This window comes from Penicillium arizonense, assembly GCF_001773325.1.
Source record: "Penicillium arizonense strain CBS 141311 chromosome Unknown PENARI_contig021, whole genome shotgun sequence".
Taxonomy (NCBI): domain Eukaryota; kingdom Fungi; phylum Ascomycota; class Eurotiomycetes; order Eurotiales; family Aspergillaceae; genus Penicillium; species Penicillium arizonense.
In genome coordinates, this window is record NW_019173298.1 from 430,407 (window position 1) to 443,596 (window position 13,190).

General features: G+C 47.0%; 2 protein-coding genes across 2 annotated transcripts; one reads left to right on the forward strand and one right to left on the reverse strand.

Annotated features, from left to right (window-relative positions):
- Window positions 1-143: 143 nt before the first annotated feature.
- PENARI_c021G04017 (polysaccharide lyase family 26 protein) lies at window positions 144-2,927 on the forward strand (the record flags this gene model as incomplete). The annotated part of the gene is made up of 1 exon (XM_022635183.1): window positions 144-2,927. One exon carries the CDS (start codon window positions 144-146, stop codon window positions 2,925-2,927), a length of 2,784 nt encoding a protein of 927 aa, XP_022484998.1.
- A 2,232-nt stretch (window positions 2,928-5,159) lies between these two features.
- On the reverse strand, window positions 5,160-5,984 carry PENARI_c021G01826 (NAD(P)/FAD-dependent oxidoreductase; the record flags this gene model as incomplete). The annotated part of the gene is made up of 1 exon (XM_022635163.1): window positions 5,160-5,984. One exon carries the CDS (start codon window positions 5,982-5,984, stop codon window positions 5,160-5,162), a length of 825 nt encoding a protein of 274 aa, XP_022484905.1.
- Between the last annotated feature and the right edge of the window lie 7,206 nt (window positions 5,985-13,190).

Sequence of the window (13,190 nt, forward strand, 5' to 3'; positions counted from 1 at the left end):
ACCAAGTGGAAAGGCCAAGGATGGTCTTTGCTTGCTCATGGCTCCGACAAATTGCGGGCATTTAAGAGCCCGGGAATCCCTACGCAGTCTGCATCTCGATCCAAGTTAGACTTGGGCTTTCGATTCTGCCCCGTGGTGAGATCATGCCGAAATTTGGTGCCAAGCTCCTGGCGCTTGCCACGCTTGGGCAATGCGTTGTGGCTGCATTGAACTGCACCTCGTCATCTACGACAGTCAATTGGCTCGGAGAGAAGCCAACGTACAACAAAGGCGTGACATTTGGTCTGCCCTGGCCACAAGGGAAATATTGGCCTGAGCATACCAAGTTCAGCATTGTGGGCGATGCTGGGAATCCAGAAGAGTTGCAGTCATGGGCGACCGGGCGCTGGGCTGATGGCTCGCTCAAATGGACCGGCCACGCCATAGGGCAATCAGACCAGATTTATGATGAGTACACTGTCACTGCATTTTCATCTGGCTGTACCGACAAATCTACATCTGCGTCACTCGGTAATAGCACCAGCTCCCTGGTTGTCACAGACCGGAGGAACGTGATAACTGTCAATACAGGGAAGATTAGTGTTTCCTTTCTCAAGACAGGAAGCATTATTGTCGACGCCATCAAGACAAAAGACGGGAAAACGACTGGCGAAAATGGAAGGCTTGTTCTTCAATCTCAGAATTGGGTGCCGGACCGGTCCGACAGCCGGGGCAATGCGTCAATTGAATATTTCAACTTCGACAGCGACATCCACAATGTCACCGTGAACCAAACCTCTGCCAGGGCACTAGTAACCGTCCATGGCAAGCACAAAGTTACAGGTGGCGCCGACCACGAACCGTGGCTGCAATTCGTTATCCGATTTTATCTCTATGCCAACTCCGACTCAGTTAAGGTGATGCATAGCATCGTTTTCGATGGGGGAGCGGAAAGTGATTTTATCACTGGGATCGGAATTCGATTTGATATTCCGTTGAAAGGCGAAGAGCAATATAACAGACACGTCAGAATCGCTGGCGTAGACGGTGGTATCTTCAACGAGGCTGTCCAGGGTATCACCGGGCTACGCCGAGATCCTGGTCAAGAGGTTAAGACGGCCCAGTACGAAGGCCGCCAACTGCCAGACACCAACACTTGGGATACCCGTGTGACCACTCGTCTAAAGTGGATTCCCACCTGGGGAGATTACAGCCTCACCCAACTGACAGCGGATGGATTCAACTTCAAGAAGCGGACAAAGCCCGGCCAGTCATGGGTCAAAATTCCCAGTGGGACGCGCTCAGAAGGTCTCGCCTATCTCGGCGGTGCCACAAAGGGAGGCCTGGCCGTGGGACTACGCGACTTCTGGAAACGGTATCCGTCAGGTCTAGATATTTCCAACGCTGCATCTGATTCAGGCGAAATTACACTCTGGTTATACAGCCCTGCAGCTGAGCCCTTGGATCTCCGACCCTACCATGACGGCCTGAACGAGGATGACTATGAGGACCAACTGGATGCTCTTGAAATCACTTACGAGGACTGGGAATCCGGCTTCAACACCCCCTATGGAATCGCACGAACTAGCGAGGTATATCTATTTGCATTCGACAAGACTCCGACAAGTGAGGAACTCGCTTCCCTCGCAGCGCACATTCAAAATCCTCCGGTGCTGGTAGCTGGACCGGAATATATGCATGAGACGCAAGCTGTTGGTGGATACTGGGGCCTGCCTAGCACCACAACGGATACTGCAAAGGCCCTAGAAGATCACCTCGGATTTATCCTTGACTTCTACCGAGGGCAGATTGAGCAGCGTCGTTGGTATGGATTTTTAGACTATGGAGATTTTATGCATACCTATGACACTGACCGACACACCTGGCGGTACGATATCGGCGGATACGCCTGGGACAACTCTGAGCTCTCTCCAGACCTTTTCTTTTGGATGTATTTCTTGCGCACAGGCAACGAAGGTGCATACAGGTTCGCCGAGGCCCTGACACGACACACGGGGGAAGTAGATGTGTACCACATCGGCGACTGGAAAGGGCTCGGTACACGTCATGGCGTTCAGCACTGGGGGGATAGCGCTAAGCAGGCCCGCATTTCCCAACCACAGTACCGGAAGTACTTCTACTACATCTCGGGCGGAGATGAACGCATTGGAGAATTACTAGAAGAGTTGTTGGACACAGATAAAACATATGGCATTCTCGATCCACAGAGGAAGGTCCGAACAGATGGCTGGACACCTAGCCCCAACTCTACGGTTGCCTTCAGTCTTGGGACGGATTGGTCGAGTCTCGCTGCAGGGTGGTTGATGGAATGGGAACGGCGCGGCTCCAGATGGGAAGAGGCCAAGACGAAGCTGATCAACACACTTTCGGGAATTGCGAACCTGACCAACGGTTTCGTGACCGGGTCGGGGCTATACGACCCTGTTACCTGGACTTTGGGACCTCCCCCTGCAGACCCAGACAACCTTGGAAACGTGTCTGTGTCACATCTATCTGCTGTCTTTGGGCTACCAGAAGTTGTGTCGGAAGCAATCACTTATCTAGGTGACGATCTTCCGATAGGATTCAAGGATGCCTGGATAGACTACTGCTATTACTATCATGCGCCAGCAGCAGAGCAAGAGGCCCGTTACGGGGTTAAGTTTGGCAGTCTGAGCCTTTACCAGGCACATTCACGGCTAGCAGCGTATGCGGCGTATCAAACACAGAACACAAGCCTGGCGTTGCGCGCATGGAAAGACTTTTATTCCAGTGATGGATTTACGACAAGCGCGCCGTGGAATATTACACATGTAAATGAAAGTTCGGTTCTGACAGCTGTCGACGAGGCAGCATGGCTGGCGACCAATGATATTGCGCAGTATGGCCTGGCTGTTATTCAGAACTTAGCGTATGTCTCAAATGCACTTGAGGACTATGCATCTTGAATTATCAGGAGCCAAAGAAATCTAGGTGGCACCACGAAGACAAGTTTCGCATGCATGACAGTAGCTAGTGTGTTACTTAGGAGTTTTACCTCATGTAGTCAATCCTCCTACTTCTCTACACCTTCGGCTTTGTGCGCTTTGTGTTGACTTTCGTCGCGCCCTAAGATAGCACATAACCTGAAATCCCGCCATAGAACATAGAGGATACTACACCACTTTCATCCGTTAATCTCTTGCTGATAGCATCATTCGTTCAGTCGCATGGTCTGTTCGCTTTGGGTCACCTTGGTTGACATGCGAGCCAGCCCACATGACTGATCTCTACGTGTAGGTAGGTCTGATGGCAACCTGAAAGCTGCAGTAATGCATGCCCTAAACTATGTGCAGCTTCATTAATTTTGTGTAAGCCTCAGCACGGGAATACTATCCCAAACTCATTAATTGCAATGAAGATTGCAAACCTCGGTCCGAGATATTGGTTAGGGAAAACCTCGGACATTCCAGCAAATATGGAGAGATTAGTCTAACTGGTGAAGTATACCCAAGCGAGTACTCGTGGAAGCAATGAATTACGCAACCACGCGAATTCTATTCACTTCTGTGTGATGGTAGACGTCTACGAGTATATTCCACTTTGGGCGGGAGGGGAACTCCCGCATGAGAATGGGACACTGTCGATGTGGACCAATGAACACCACAGCCTTGAGAATAAGGTCCGATAGATTAGACTAATACAAAGGCTTCCGTGTCGAGCTGGGAGGTGGAGTGACAGTCAGATGCCAGAATATCAGATGGCCCCCGAGGTGATTGCCTGGAAGGGCGTGGAGCTGCTTGTTCACCGGAGTTACATGGAACCGATCTCCATTGCGCCTCATCAAACAGGAATCGCCCAATCATCAGATGACAATCAATATGTCAGGGCTGGCTCTGTCTCATGACCGGAGCTCCGCGCTTGGGGGGTCCGCGGTGAAGCTTTCTTTTGCCAAGACAGACGGCTTGTTCCACTTGTACGGTATACAGGTAATGGTCAGGGAAATCAATACCAGAAATCCTTCAATCATGGAGGTGCACCTTCAATGGCCGTTTTTCAGATAACTTATGGTTGCTCGGTGGACTCCAGATGCCACAGGAAAGGTCATGTTGCGAATATCGTCTAACCTTAGCAGTGTGATTTATACTCTGAATGTCTGCGCAGAGCTGGATCCAAACATCTGCACTTTTGATAGGAAACTGCAGTTGGCGTATGCGGATATGAATTCATGAGAGAGCTAAGGGCGATCTCCACTTTAAGAGGTTTTGCTTGATAGAAATTAGCACCATGTTAATCAAACGCGTTCCTTCCACTAGAATACTTATGGTCAGCCAATGGCATACTTTAACAGTCAGGACTCCGTAGAACAGTTCATTTTCAGTCGGCCATCCGGCGTCATTAAGTGTATTATCCGTTCCATTTCCTGCGATCATCCACTGATACTTGTATCTCATTTAATAGTCGGGTCTGATAGATAGAAGAGTCCATTGGCTTAATCCAATTAGGCTGACCTAGTTATGAAGGAATTACATTGAGACTTTCAAGCTAATGAATTTAAAATACGTGAATGCGCTAGACATGCCCAACGCGAGCTGAAGATCCAATCCTGTTTCCACTACAACTTTGCTGCAGGCTCCAATAGATGCTTCATCTCAGAGTTCGGATACTCCACGTTTTGAGAAGAATCAGATCGTTGTCGATCCCAAGCCCATCTCTCCACCAATTCCGGTGACAACTCGCCCTCCAGCATTTGTGTGATATACTTGCCAAGCACAGGGAAGAACTTGTAACCGTGGAATGATCCGCAAGTTGCAATGTAGAGCCCCTTCGAAGCAGAGTGAGGGGAAATGATAAAGTCAGAGGTAGTCGTGAACGCGTCCCTTTTGAGTGTTAAATTGCAATCGTCATTCCACAGAGAGGTACTGACCAGCATATCCTGTGTTTGGTCATTTCCCAGTCCGCACTCTCTGGTCCATACCACAAGTTCCTTGACTCGACAATGTCCTGCTTGAGAGGCCCAGGAACCTTCCACTGATTGTAGTCGTGCGTGGGTGGAGGAGATGATATGGAACGCCCAGGCAACACCTCTCTAGTGTTTGTGAAAATCTTTGATCCCCACCACTTAAGTTCTCCATCCTTAGTAGGGGGTAGACTACCGATAAAGGGCTTTCCTGTTTACTGTGAGCAGAATTCGCACATATCTATTCAGAAATCTTACCCTCTTGGGGTGTGTATCCTTGGAATCCAACAGGCATATCTTTGAACTTTTTGTACTGCTGCTCATTGAGCTGTGCCATTCCTGTAGTAATACCGGCAGCCAAAATTCGCTCCTCAGCTCGGAGACCGGGGTTGCCGCTTGTCGCAGCGCTCCATTCTAGCAATGTGGGAGTGAAAGCGCCAGCAGCAACAACAACATGCGTGGCAGACAAGACATCGCCAGATCTCGTCTTGAGACCAATGCAAGAGCCGCGACCATCGAACACCAAAGTGGAGACATCTGCCGTCACGTACTCGACACCCAATTCAAGGCACCTTTTCGTAACTGCTCGAAGGGCATCTCCAGCGGCGGCCCAGCCACTAGCCCTGTTAATGAGAACCTCCTTAACGCCTGTGTAATCAGCATTGTCAAAAATTCCGCCGTAAAGTCTTCGAGCCTCGGCGACAGGGAGGGCAATAATATCCTCGTTGCGGCCGAGATCTTTATGGTGGGTAATGACATTCTGCGCGTAGTCGCTCCGGCACACCCAGTATACGCCGGTCTGATGGAAATGTGGCTGCCAAAGAGGATCTGACTTGAAAATATCCTGAGCTTCAAGAGCCAATCTGCAGTAGACCATGTCGTCATAGTCGGCGCGAACAACCTTGTTCCAATCCCATGAAGCAGCCACACGAGACTCGGCATCGTATGCATCTCGGTCAACTAGTGTCACAGATGCATTAGGATACTTTTGAATGAGATGATAGGCAGTTGATACACCGAAGACACCAGCACCGATAATGAGGTATGAGGGGTTGCTTGAGGCCATCTTGAAACGACCTAAATGGGTTTGTCGCAGCAATGATTCTCGAGGATGCAATGGGCTTAAATCGACAAGAAAAACAAGATAGGGGATTGGGATTTTTAATAGTTTGGAGCAAATCGGCCTATCTGTGAAGACTGACTGTGATCGGCGACTTCGGTCTATATCGGGCGGGGGTTCCGTTTGAGCCGATCACGTGCGGACATATACTAGCTCAACACAGCTTAAAAGCTGTATACTCTACAAGCAGGGCCAGGTTTTCGATAACGGGCCGGTCATGCTAGTCTGCTAATCACTATAGGTATATTTGAAGCTCACTCAAAAGGGTGGCATAGCCCGTTGGTAACCCTCGGCCTTGTCACGGGTCGGGTCGGGACTAATGGCCCGCCGGTTATATATGTGGGCAGAAATCAGTGGGGAATTTGAAAAACAAATAAATGCGCCATAATCTTGTCATTTAATGTATCAATACGTCTTGAGCCAGAAGAGGCACGTTCGTGTCGCCCAATTAGCGGCAGAATACAGGAAAGTGTGGTGCAGGACCTTTATTACGACCAACCTTATTGATGCAGCTGGTCGTTTGAGCAATGACGGTACAAGTTTTGAACTATTCTGATCTGACTTTGAGAGTACCGACAGTCATTACCTACGCCTGAGCGTGGTGCAAGGATGCCAAGAAATATTCAGCAACTCCTTGCAGCGCACATATCTAATTTGTTACCAAAAGAAATAATAATTGATCGTGCTGAGTTCGCCCATATGATTTGTTAATTAGTCTGACGGATACTTGAGCAAACACCAGAAATAGACCAATCTGCGTCCGATGCCAAGAACACCTCCATGCCATCGGAGCAAACAAAGCAACGCAAACCAAGGCCTGACTCCTGAAATATATGTTGCCTCTGGCATAGCATGAAGGACTTCTCATATCAAAATATGCCAGTACAGCAAAAATGAGCATCAAAGCAACAAACACAAATCCGATCTTGGCCTTTAAATTCCCATACCCTGGGTTGAACGTATACGGGGCGACAAAAGACCACATGGTATTAACAGCTGCGGACACTGAAAGGGCGGCAGAGAGTCTCGGTGCGAAGGACCGAGGGGTAGGTACCTCTCCAGCAATGGTGTAGACGTTGGAACCAACACCGACAATGTAAAACACGTTATACATGGTATAGAAGCCAACGGCGGCTTGGGTGGTAGTAGAAGTAATGATCGAGCCAGCAATTCCCATACACAAGTAAAATAGTCAGAGCAATACAGCCTCCGACTTACATTGGACATCTCCCGAATGTGTCACTGAGAGAGGAATGAAATAGTAGCTCCAGATAGAGAGAATTTGGACACTAATCTGAATCAAGAAGGACAGGCAATCGCTGATACCCATATATTGGTACACGAGAGTCCCGTAGTTTGAAAATATAGAAGAAGTTGGCAGAGAGCTACGGATAATTACGTGCCCAAACCCATGGGCCCCATATCCATCGGTTTGAATCCAGGCTCAAAGCCCATCATGAGCTGCATGGGTTTGTCTAGGACTAGATATATCGATTGCTCATACAGTAGCAGTTGTCTGATGCGTGTGTTTATTAGCGAGATACATAGCACTCTTATTGTCACTTCGTATAAAAAGTATATTTTTGGAAAATGGGGTGAACCTAGAGAGGGAGTTCCGCGGGCTGCTCATCCCACACTCAGTTTGTGCTCAGTAAGCGAATCAGGGCGCTCAGATGAGGATCAGTCAGTGGATCAGATTACTCAGCTAAGCACCAGACTTAGTTATGGTTAGTGAGCGAAAAGCCGCGCCAGGCGTCAGGACCGATGATTAGCTTTTGTGACCGATACTCACTCAGCCTTAAGAGGTGACCCTAAGCAGCGAGTTAGGTCGATGTTGTAAATTCTCGTTATGTATAAGTCCTTTTTTTTGGGGAAATAAACCACAAAACCACAAGCGTTCCAGGGTTTCATCCTGTCCTATTGCACGCTATTACATCATGAAAAATACGAGCTCTGAGGGTACCATAAAATACGCACGACCCCACTGAACTAGTACTAACAACTCATTTCCTTCCTCGTCACGCGCGAGTTCAATATTCACGGCGTACCAACCGACGGAGATTGGTCACAAATTTCGTCTCCGAATAGAGATATTATGATCACGAGGTTATCGCCTTCAATTTATACTTCTACGATCTTTGCAAGACAAACAGATTCAAAGAATACTCTCTCCATTATCAGCTACATAGTTGACGGACTGTGTATTACTCTGGTCACGAGCGCTCTAGCTTTTCGACTTTATGCGAGGTATCGTGTCTGGAAGTCATTTAATTGGGAAGACTGTGAGACCACTATAAATCCCTGTTAAAAATGATTTGCTGATAATCTTCTAAAGTTGTGTGTAGCCTCTCATGGGTATTCATCCTTCACATATAGTGGTGAATTCGGAATTGCTAATAAGCATTCCAGCTATTTACCTGTGCCCTCTTTATCATAGAAATTTTATGTGTGTCATATTCCTTAACTTGTGAGTCCTTCTAGCCAGAGTAACTAACTTTTATATTTTCTCTCACCTATTAGACGTATTTTTCGGAGGTGCTCATCATATATGGAAGCTTGATGCCTCTCAACTTCAGTTGGTCAGAAAGGTAAGCCAACACCTTGGCAATGACTTCAATAACTAAACGAATTTCTGGACCGAATATATTGCCTTTATTTTCTATGCACTCTCGGTTGTCTTCATCAAGGTATTGCTTATTGCTATACTGCTTCGAATCTTTGCCATACGAGAGAAAATGGCACGTTTTATCCTTGGTTTACTTGTATTTATCCTGGCCTATTACGGTGCGGTCCTATTTGTCCGGATATTTCTATGTATTCCAGTGTCAGCTTATTGGAAACCGAACACCGGTAAATGCGTCAATATCCGCGCTCTCTTCATTGTCGACTCCTTCGTCAGCCTGATTACTGACGGGGCAATCATTATCCTGCCCATCATTTTAACATGGCCACTCCATTTATCAATAGCTCAAAAGGTCAAAGTCGTGGCTATCCTTGGGGCCGGCGGGATAGCTACAATATCGAATACCTACCGAATATGTCTGTTATTCACGTCTGGGGCATCCACTGACAAGACGACCTTTGTTACAAGAATTGACTTTGCTGGGTATGTCCGTCCTTCCATTCTCGACAGCTATTCCGACCTGTCTAATATGGATATCGAAACAGTAATGCTGAGATTACGATTGGTTTTATTTGTACCTGTATACCTTCTATTAACGCGATGTTTACTCGAACGCGGCAACGTATCTCACGGTCATCTTGAACATGGGACAAGTGTGACAAGGACTAATAATGACGATTGGCATGCTTTCTCGTCGCATATTAGTCGCTGGTCGCTTGGTAGCAAATAAAAGAAATCGAGAGTCTTTTAGACTCGCCAAAATTTCCATTTTATGAAAGAATCTGATTATTTTGAGGATTAAAGTACGGTCCGCCACCGACTGTATTTACTGCGCCACTTTGTGACAGCCCTCTCAACATATTCAACATATTACGGTTATTCTCTATAGGACCAGAGCAGCCTTCTTGTTATACAGTAAAACAAGTGGACGAAGGCTGCCTTTGTGCAGAAGAATGGGTGGTCGGCGATCTTGCCAGATCGCCTCGTCCACTGGTACCTTTGCCAGGAACATTCTACACGATTCTGTGGAGTCTTACAATATCTTACAAATTGACTATTTAGCGACAGCGTTCGATACGACACGACTAAGCAGGGATGATTCATAGAGTAACCAAACACAGATTAGTGCATTTCAAGGAAGGGTTCAGGAAATAATCCGTGAGTGTAGGAAGGGGAATCTGTTTTCGACTCCGACTGTACCGCAATACCTGATTTTAGATGTGTTAAATTGTATCAGAAGCTTACCCAAGACCTAATATCAGGTCAACTTATATCAGGCGGAGAGATACTATACACTCTGGACTTCCCATCCTTGGTGCACATTCAGGCTGTGAAGCTACTTGCAATGGAAAGAAAATACTGTCCCTCAGCAACCGTACGTATTGAAAATGCCTCTATACCCGTTGCTATTATGTTTTCCACGGCCTCCCGAGGTTAGACGTCGCCTTTTCTAGACACCTTCACTAACAGTCAAGGATTCGCAGCTGACGTTAGCTTCACGGAGGCCTATATTTGACTCAACCCACTGGTCCTAGGACAAGCCAGTTCTTACCTGAGAGAAACACACGACATTCACGTAACATCAGTCTCGAAACAATTCCCCTCGCTGATCTTGCAGCGCCCGTCATGTTCTGGTGATTCGCTATCATATGCTAGCCCTCCACTCAGCATCTCTGCTGTTGACTCTGCGATAAAACTCGAGCACACTAAAGGAGCTACTGGGGTAGGTCTATCAACTGGTGCCACAAGTGAACAGTCCATCAACACTGGATTTGGTACAGTGACGGCCGCTTCTGCCTATGTCGGACAATATAAAGGAGCCTTTCCGAACCCTAATCACGCGTATCTTTAAGCCATATATGGTTAACTTCGTATTTATGTAGGGCCATATTAGAAGGATCTCCATGGAAGCTATTCGGACTCCCTCTCCATTTTACTAACCGTATAGGTAAGGCGTAGTAATTGTATTTCCAATGCATTAATCGGTAAAATGCATGCATTTCTTGGCAATACTAGATGCCCCGAGTAGCGGCGGTTAAGGATCTAAGGTACTTCCATTCACTACGTAGCCCATTAGTAAAATTAAGTCACCCCCGACCCTTGCCAACAACCAACTGGGCAAGGCCGTAGGCGAAGCTATTCGCAGTCCCTAAGATGCCGCCGACGACGTCGAGGGCGTAGCTTGAGCTCCTTAGGCTATAGACGAGTCTATTCCCACCCGTTATTTGCCTCACCTCGGCCTCGACCTCGCTGGCCCCCGTTATATCTGCCGACCTTCCCGTGCTTCCTAGGCGTCCACGATCTCAAACAGCGACGGATCATCCCGCTGCGTAGATGATACTGGAGGTTCGGGAGACTTAATTTTACTAGTGGGCTACATAGTGAATGAAAGTACCTTAGATCCTCAACCGCCGATACTCTAGGCATCTGGTATTGCCAAGAATTAATGCAGTTTTACTAACAATGCATTGGAAATACAATTACTGCGGCCGGCCTAGGTTGGTTTAGCGTACATTTGTAGGGTCCAGTTATTGAATATGGGGGTCCTTCTAATATCGCCCTATTTCTATAAGTTCACTATACTATAGCGATATTTAATATACCAACCTAAAACAGTTATAAAAAACGGTAATTTATGTTAATTAGTTAGCAGCGTTATAACCTCTAAGACTAGGATTTTATGCAAGAATAGACTTTCATGGGGGCCTATTAGGCCCCTATCGTGGGCTAGGGGTTAGGCTTAGGCTTAAAAGTTCGACCTTCAGCCCACGATGGGTCAGGCTTTGGGCCCGATGTCCGGGCCCAACGGTGGGCTTTGCGGAAGACTAGGATATAGGCATTCTAGTGTAGAGTAGGTTCGTGTGACTCGCAACAGTCATCTGAAGCAATTTCTTTCACGACACGAGGAACAGAGCCTATCGCGTAATCATCTTGAATTGAACCCACCATTTCGTATGCTCGAGCAATATCACATGGCTCTGCACCTCGTCATTCTGATCTTAAGCCTACTGTATATTGCGTGATCATAGTTGAGCAATATCGGAAGATCATCTTTAATGAGTTAGAGACATGTACGCCAACGTCACCGAGTGACCATAAGGGATCAAAAAGGACTTGCGGAATTGAGACAATGCAATTGATGCAAGAAACCGGGCTGCCTCTGAGAGACGTACCACTGCTTCCCTCACCGCCCGACCATTCACCACAACAGTGATATTTCACTACACTCATCAACATATATCAACACAGCAACCCACACAAACTCTCACCAACCCATACCAACTCTCACCATCTCTCACCATCTCTCACTAAGACTCTATCAAAAGAAGTAACCTAACACGACAAGCATCCTAGCACAACATCTCTGCTTACTCTAAACCTAAATCAAAAATGCCAATTTCCATTACAGCGAAGGGATCATCGGACCGCGAAAAAGGCAGAAGGAGTGGGAATATAGGTCGCTAACGATAACAGTCCAGTTTGAATCTTACGATTTGGTGATTGAATTTGCGATGATCTATACTCATTCTATCTATCCAATGATGATTCTTTAGTATACGAAACAGATAATAAAGATGTTGCGTAGGTCTTTGCTTTATCGAATACTCTTGGAATACTCGAATACTGGCCCCTAACACCACGAAGAGGTGCCTACACGTCGCTAGGGGCCTTGTTGTCGCAGCATCCCCTACGAGGACTGTTATTGACGCAGACCTATCCTGCGAAGCACCGTTTTACACTCGCGGGGCTCGTGGCAGCGACAGCCGTGATCACGCAAGCTCTCAAGCCCGCAGGCAAAAGAGGGACAATCAAAGTGTGAGGACCGAAGTCCTGATTTTTTTGGGCTGGGAATCCGGCTCCTTTTATATTTTTTCGGCTATGTCTCTACCAAGAAACCAGTTACTCTAATGGTAGCAAGAATCATATCATTCTCTCGTTGATAGCCATTGAAGCGATCTAAACGACGTTGAAATGGTGTTTAGAAACTTTGTGACCTTCTCGAGTGTACTCACGCAATCATTCTTCTCGAAATCGTGAGTTAAGTGTGGTGAACCACTTTTATCAAGTGGTGAGAGGAAAGTAATACCGCACATATATGAATCATAAATATCATTAAATTTGCAATTAAATCGCTCAATATGCTAGCACTCTATATCTGCCCTTTTTACGCACGGTCGCCGTCTCTTTCGTGAGCGTTAAAGTGCTTCAATAGACGCAGAAATGTTGTTTAGAGACTTTGTGGCCGACAGAAACGCTCAATTGTACCTATAGTTAGCCGGATGAACCTTTGGTCTCGCTAGAATCAGTTCTTTCTATCTCTTACCCCGCGCTGCTAAATATTATTTCTTTCCTATGTACTCGCGGCTAACTAACGTTGTCTTTACTAGAAGGTTTGCAACCTAGCGGCATAGACACTATGGACGTACTCCTAAACTAGGGTGGTGACTTTCTTTCTTTGGGGAGAATAATCAAAAGTCTAGACCCTATTAGAAAGCCTACAATAGGAAACTAAGCCTAGTTTCTAGGAC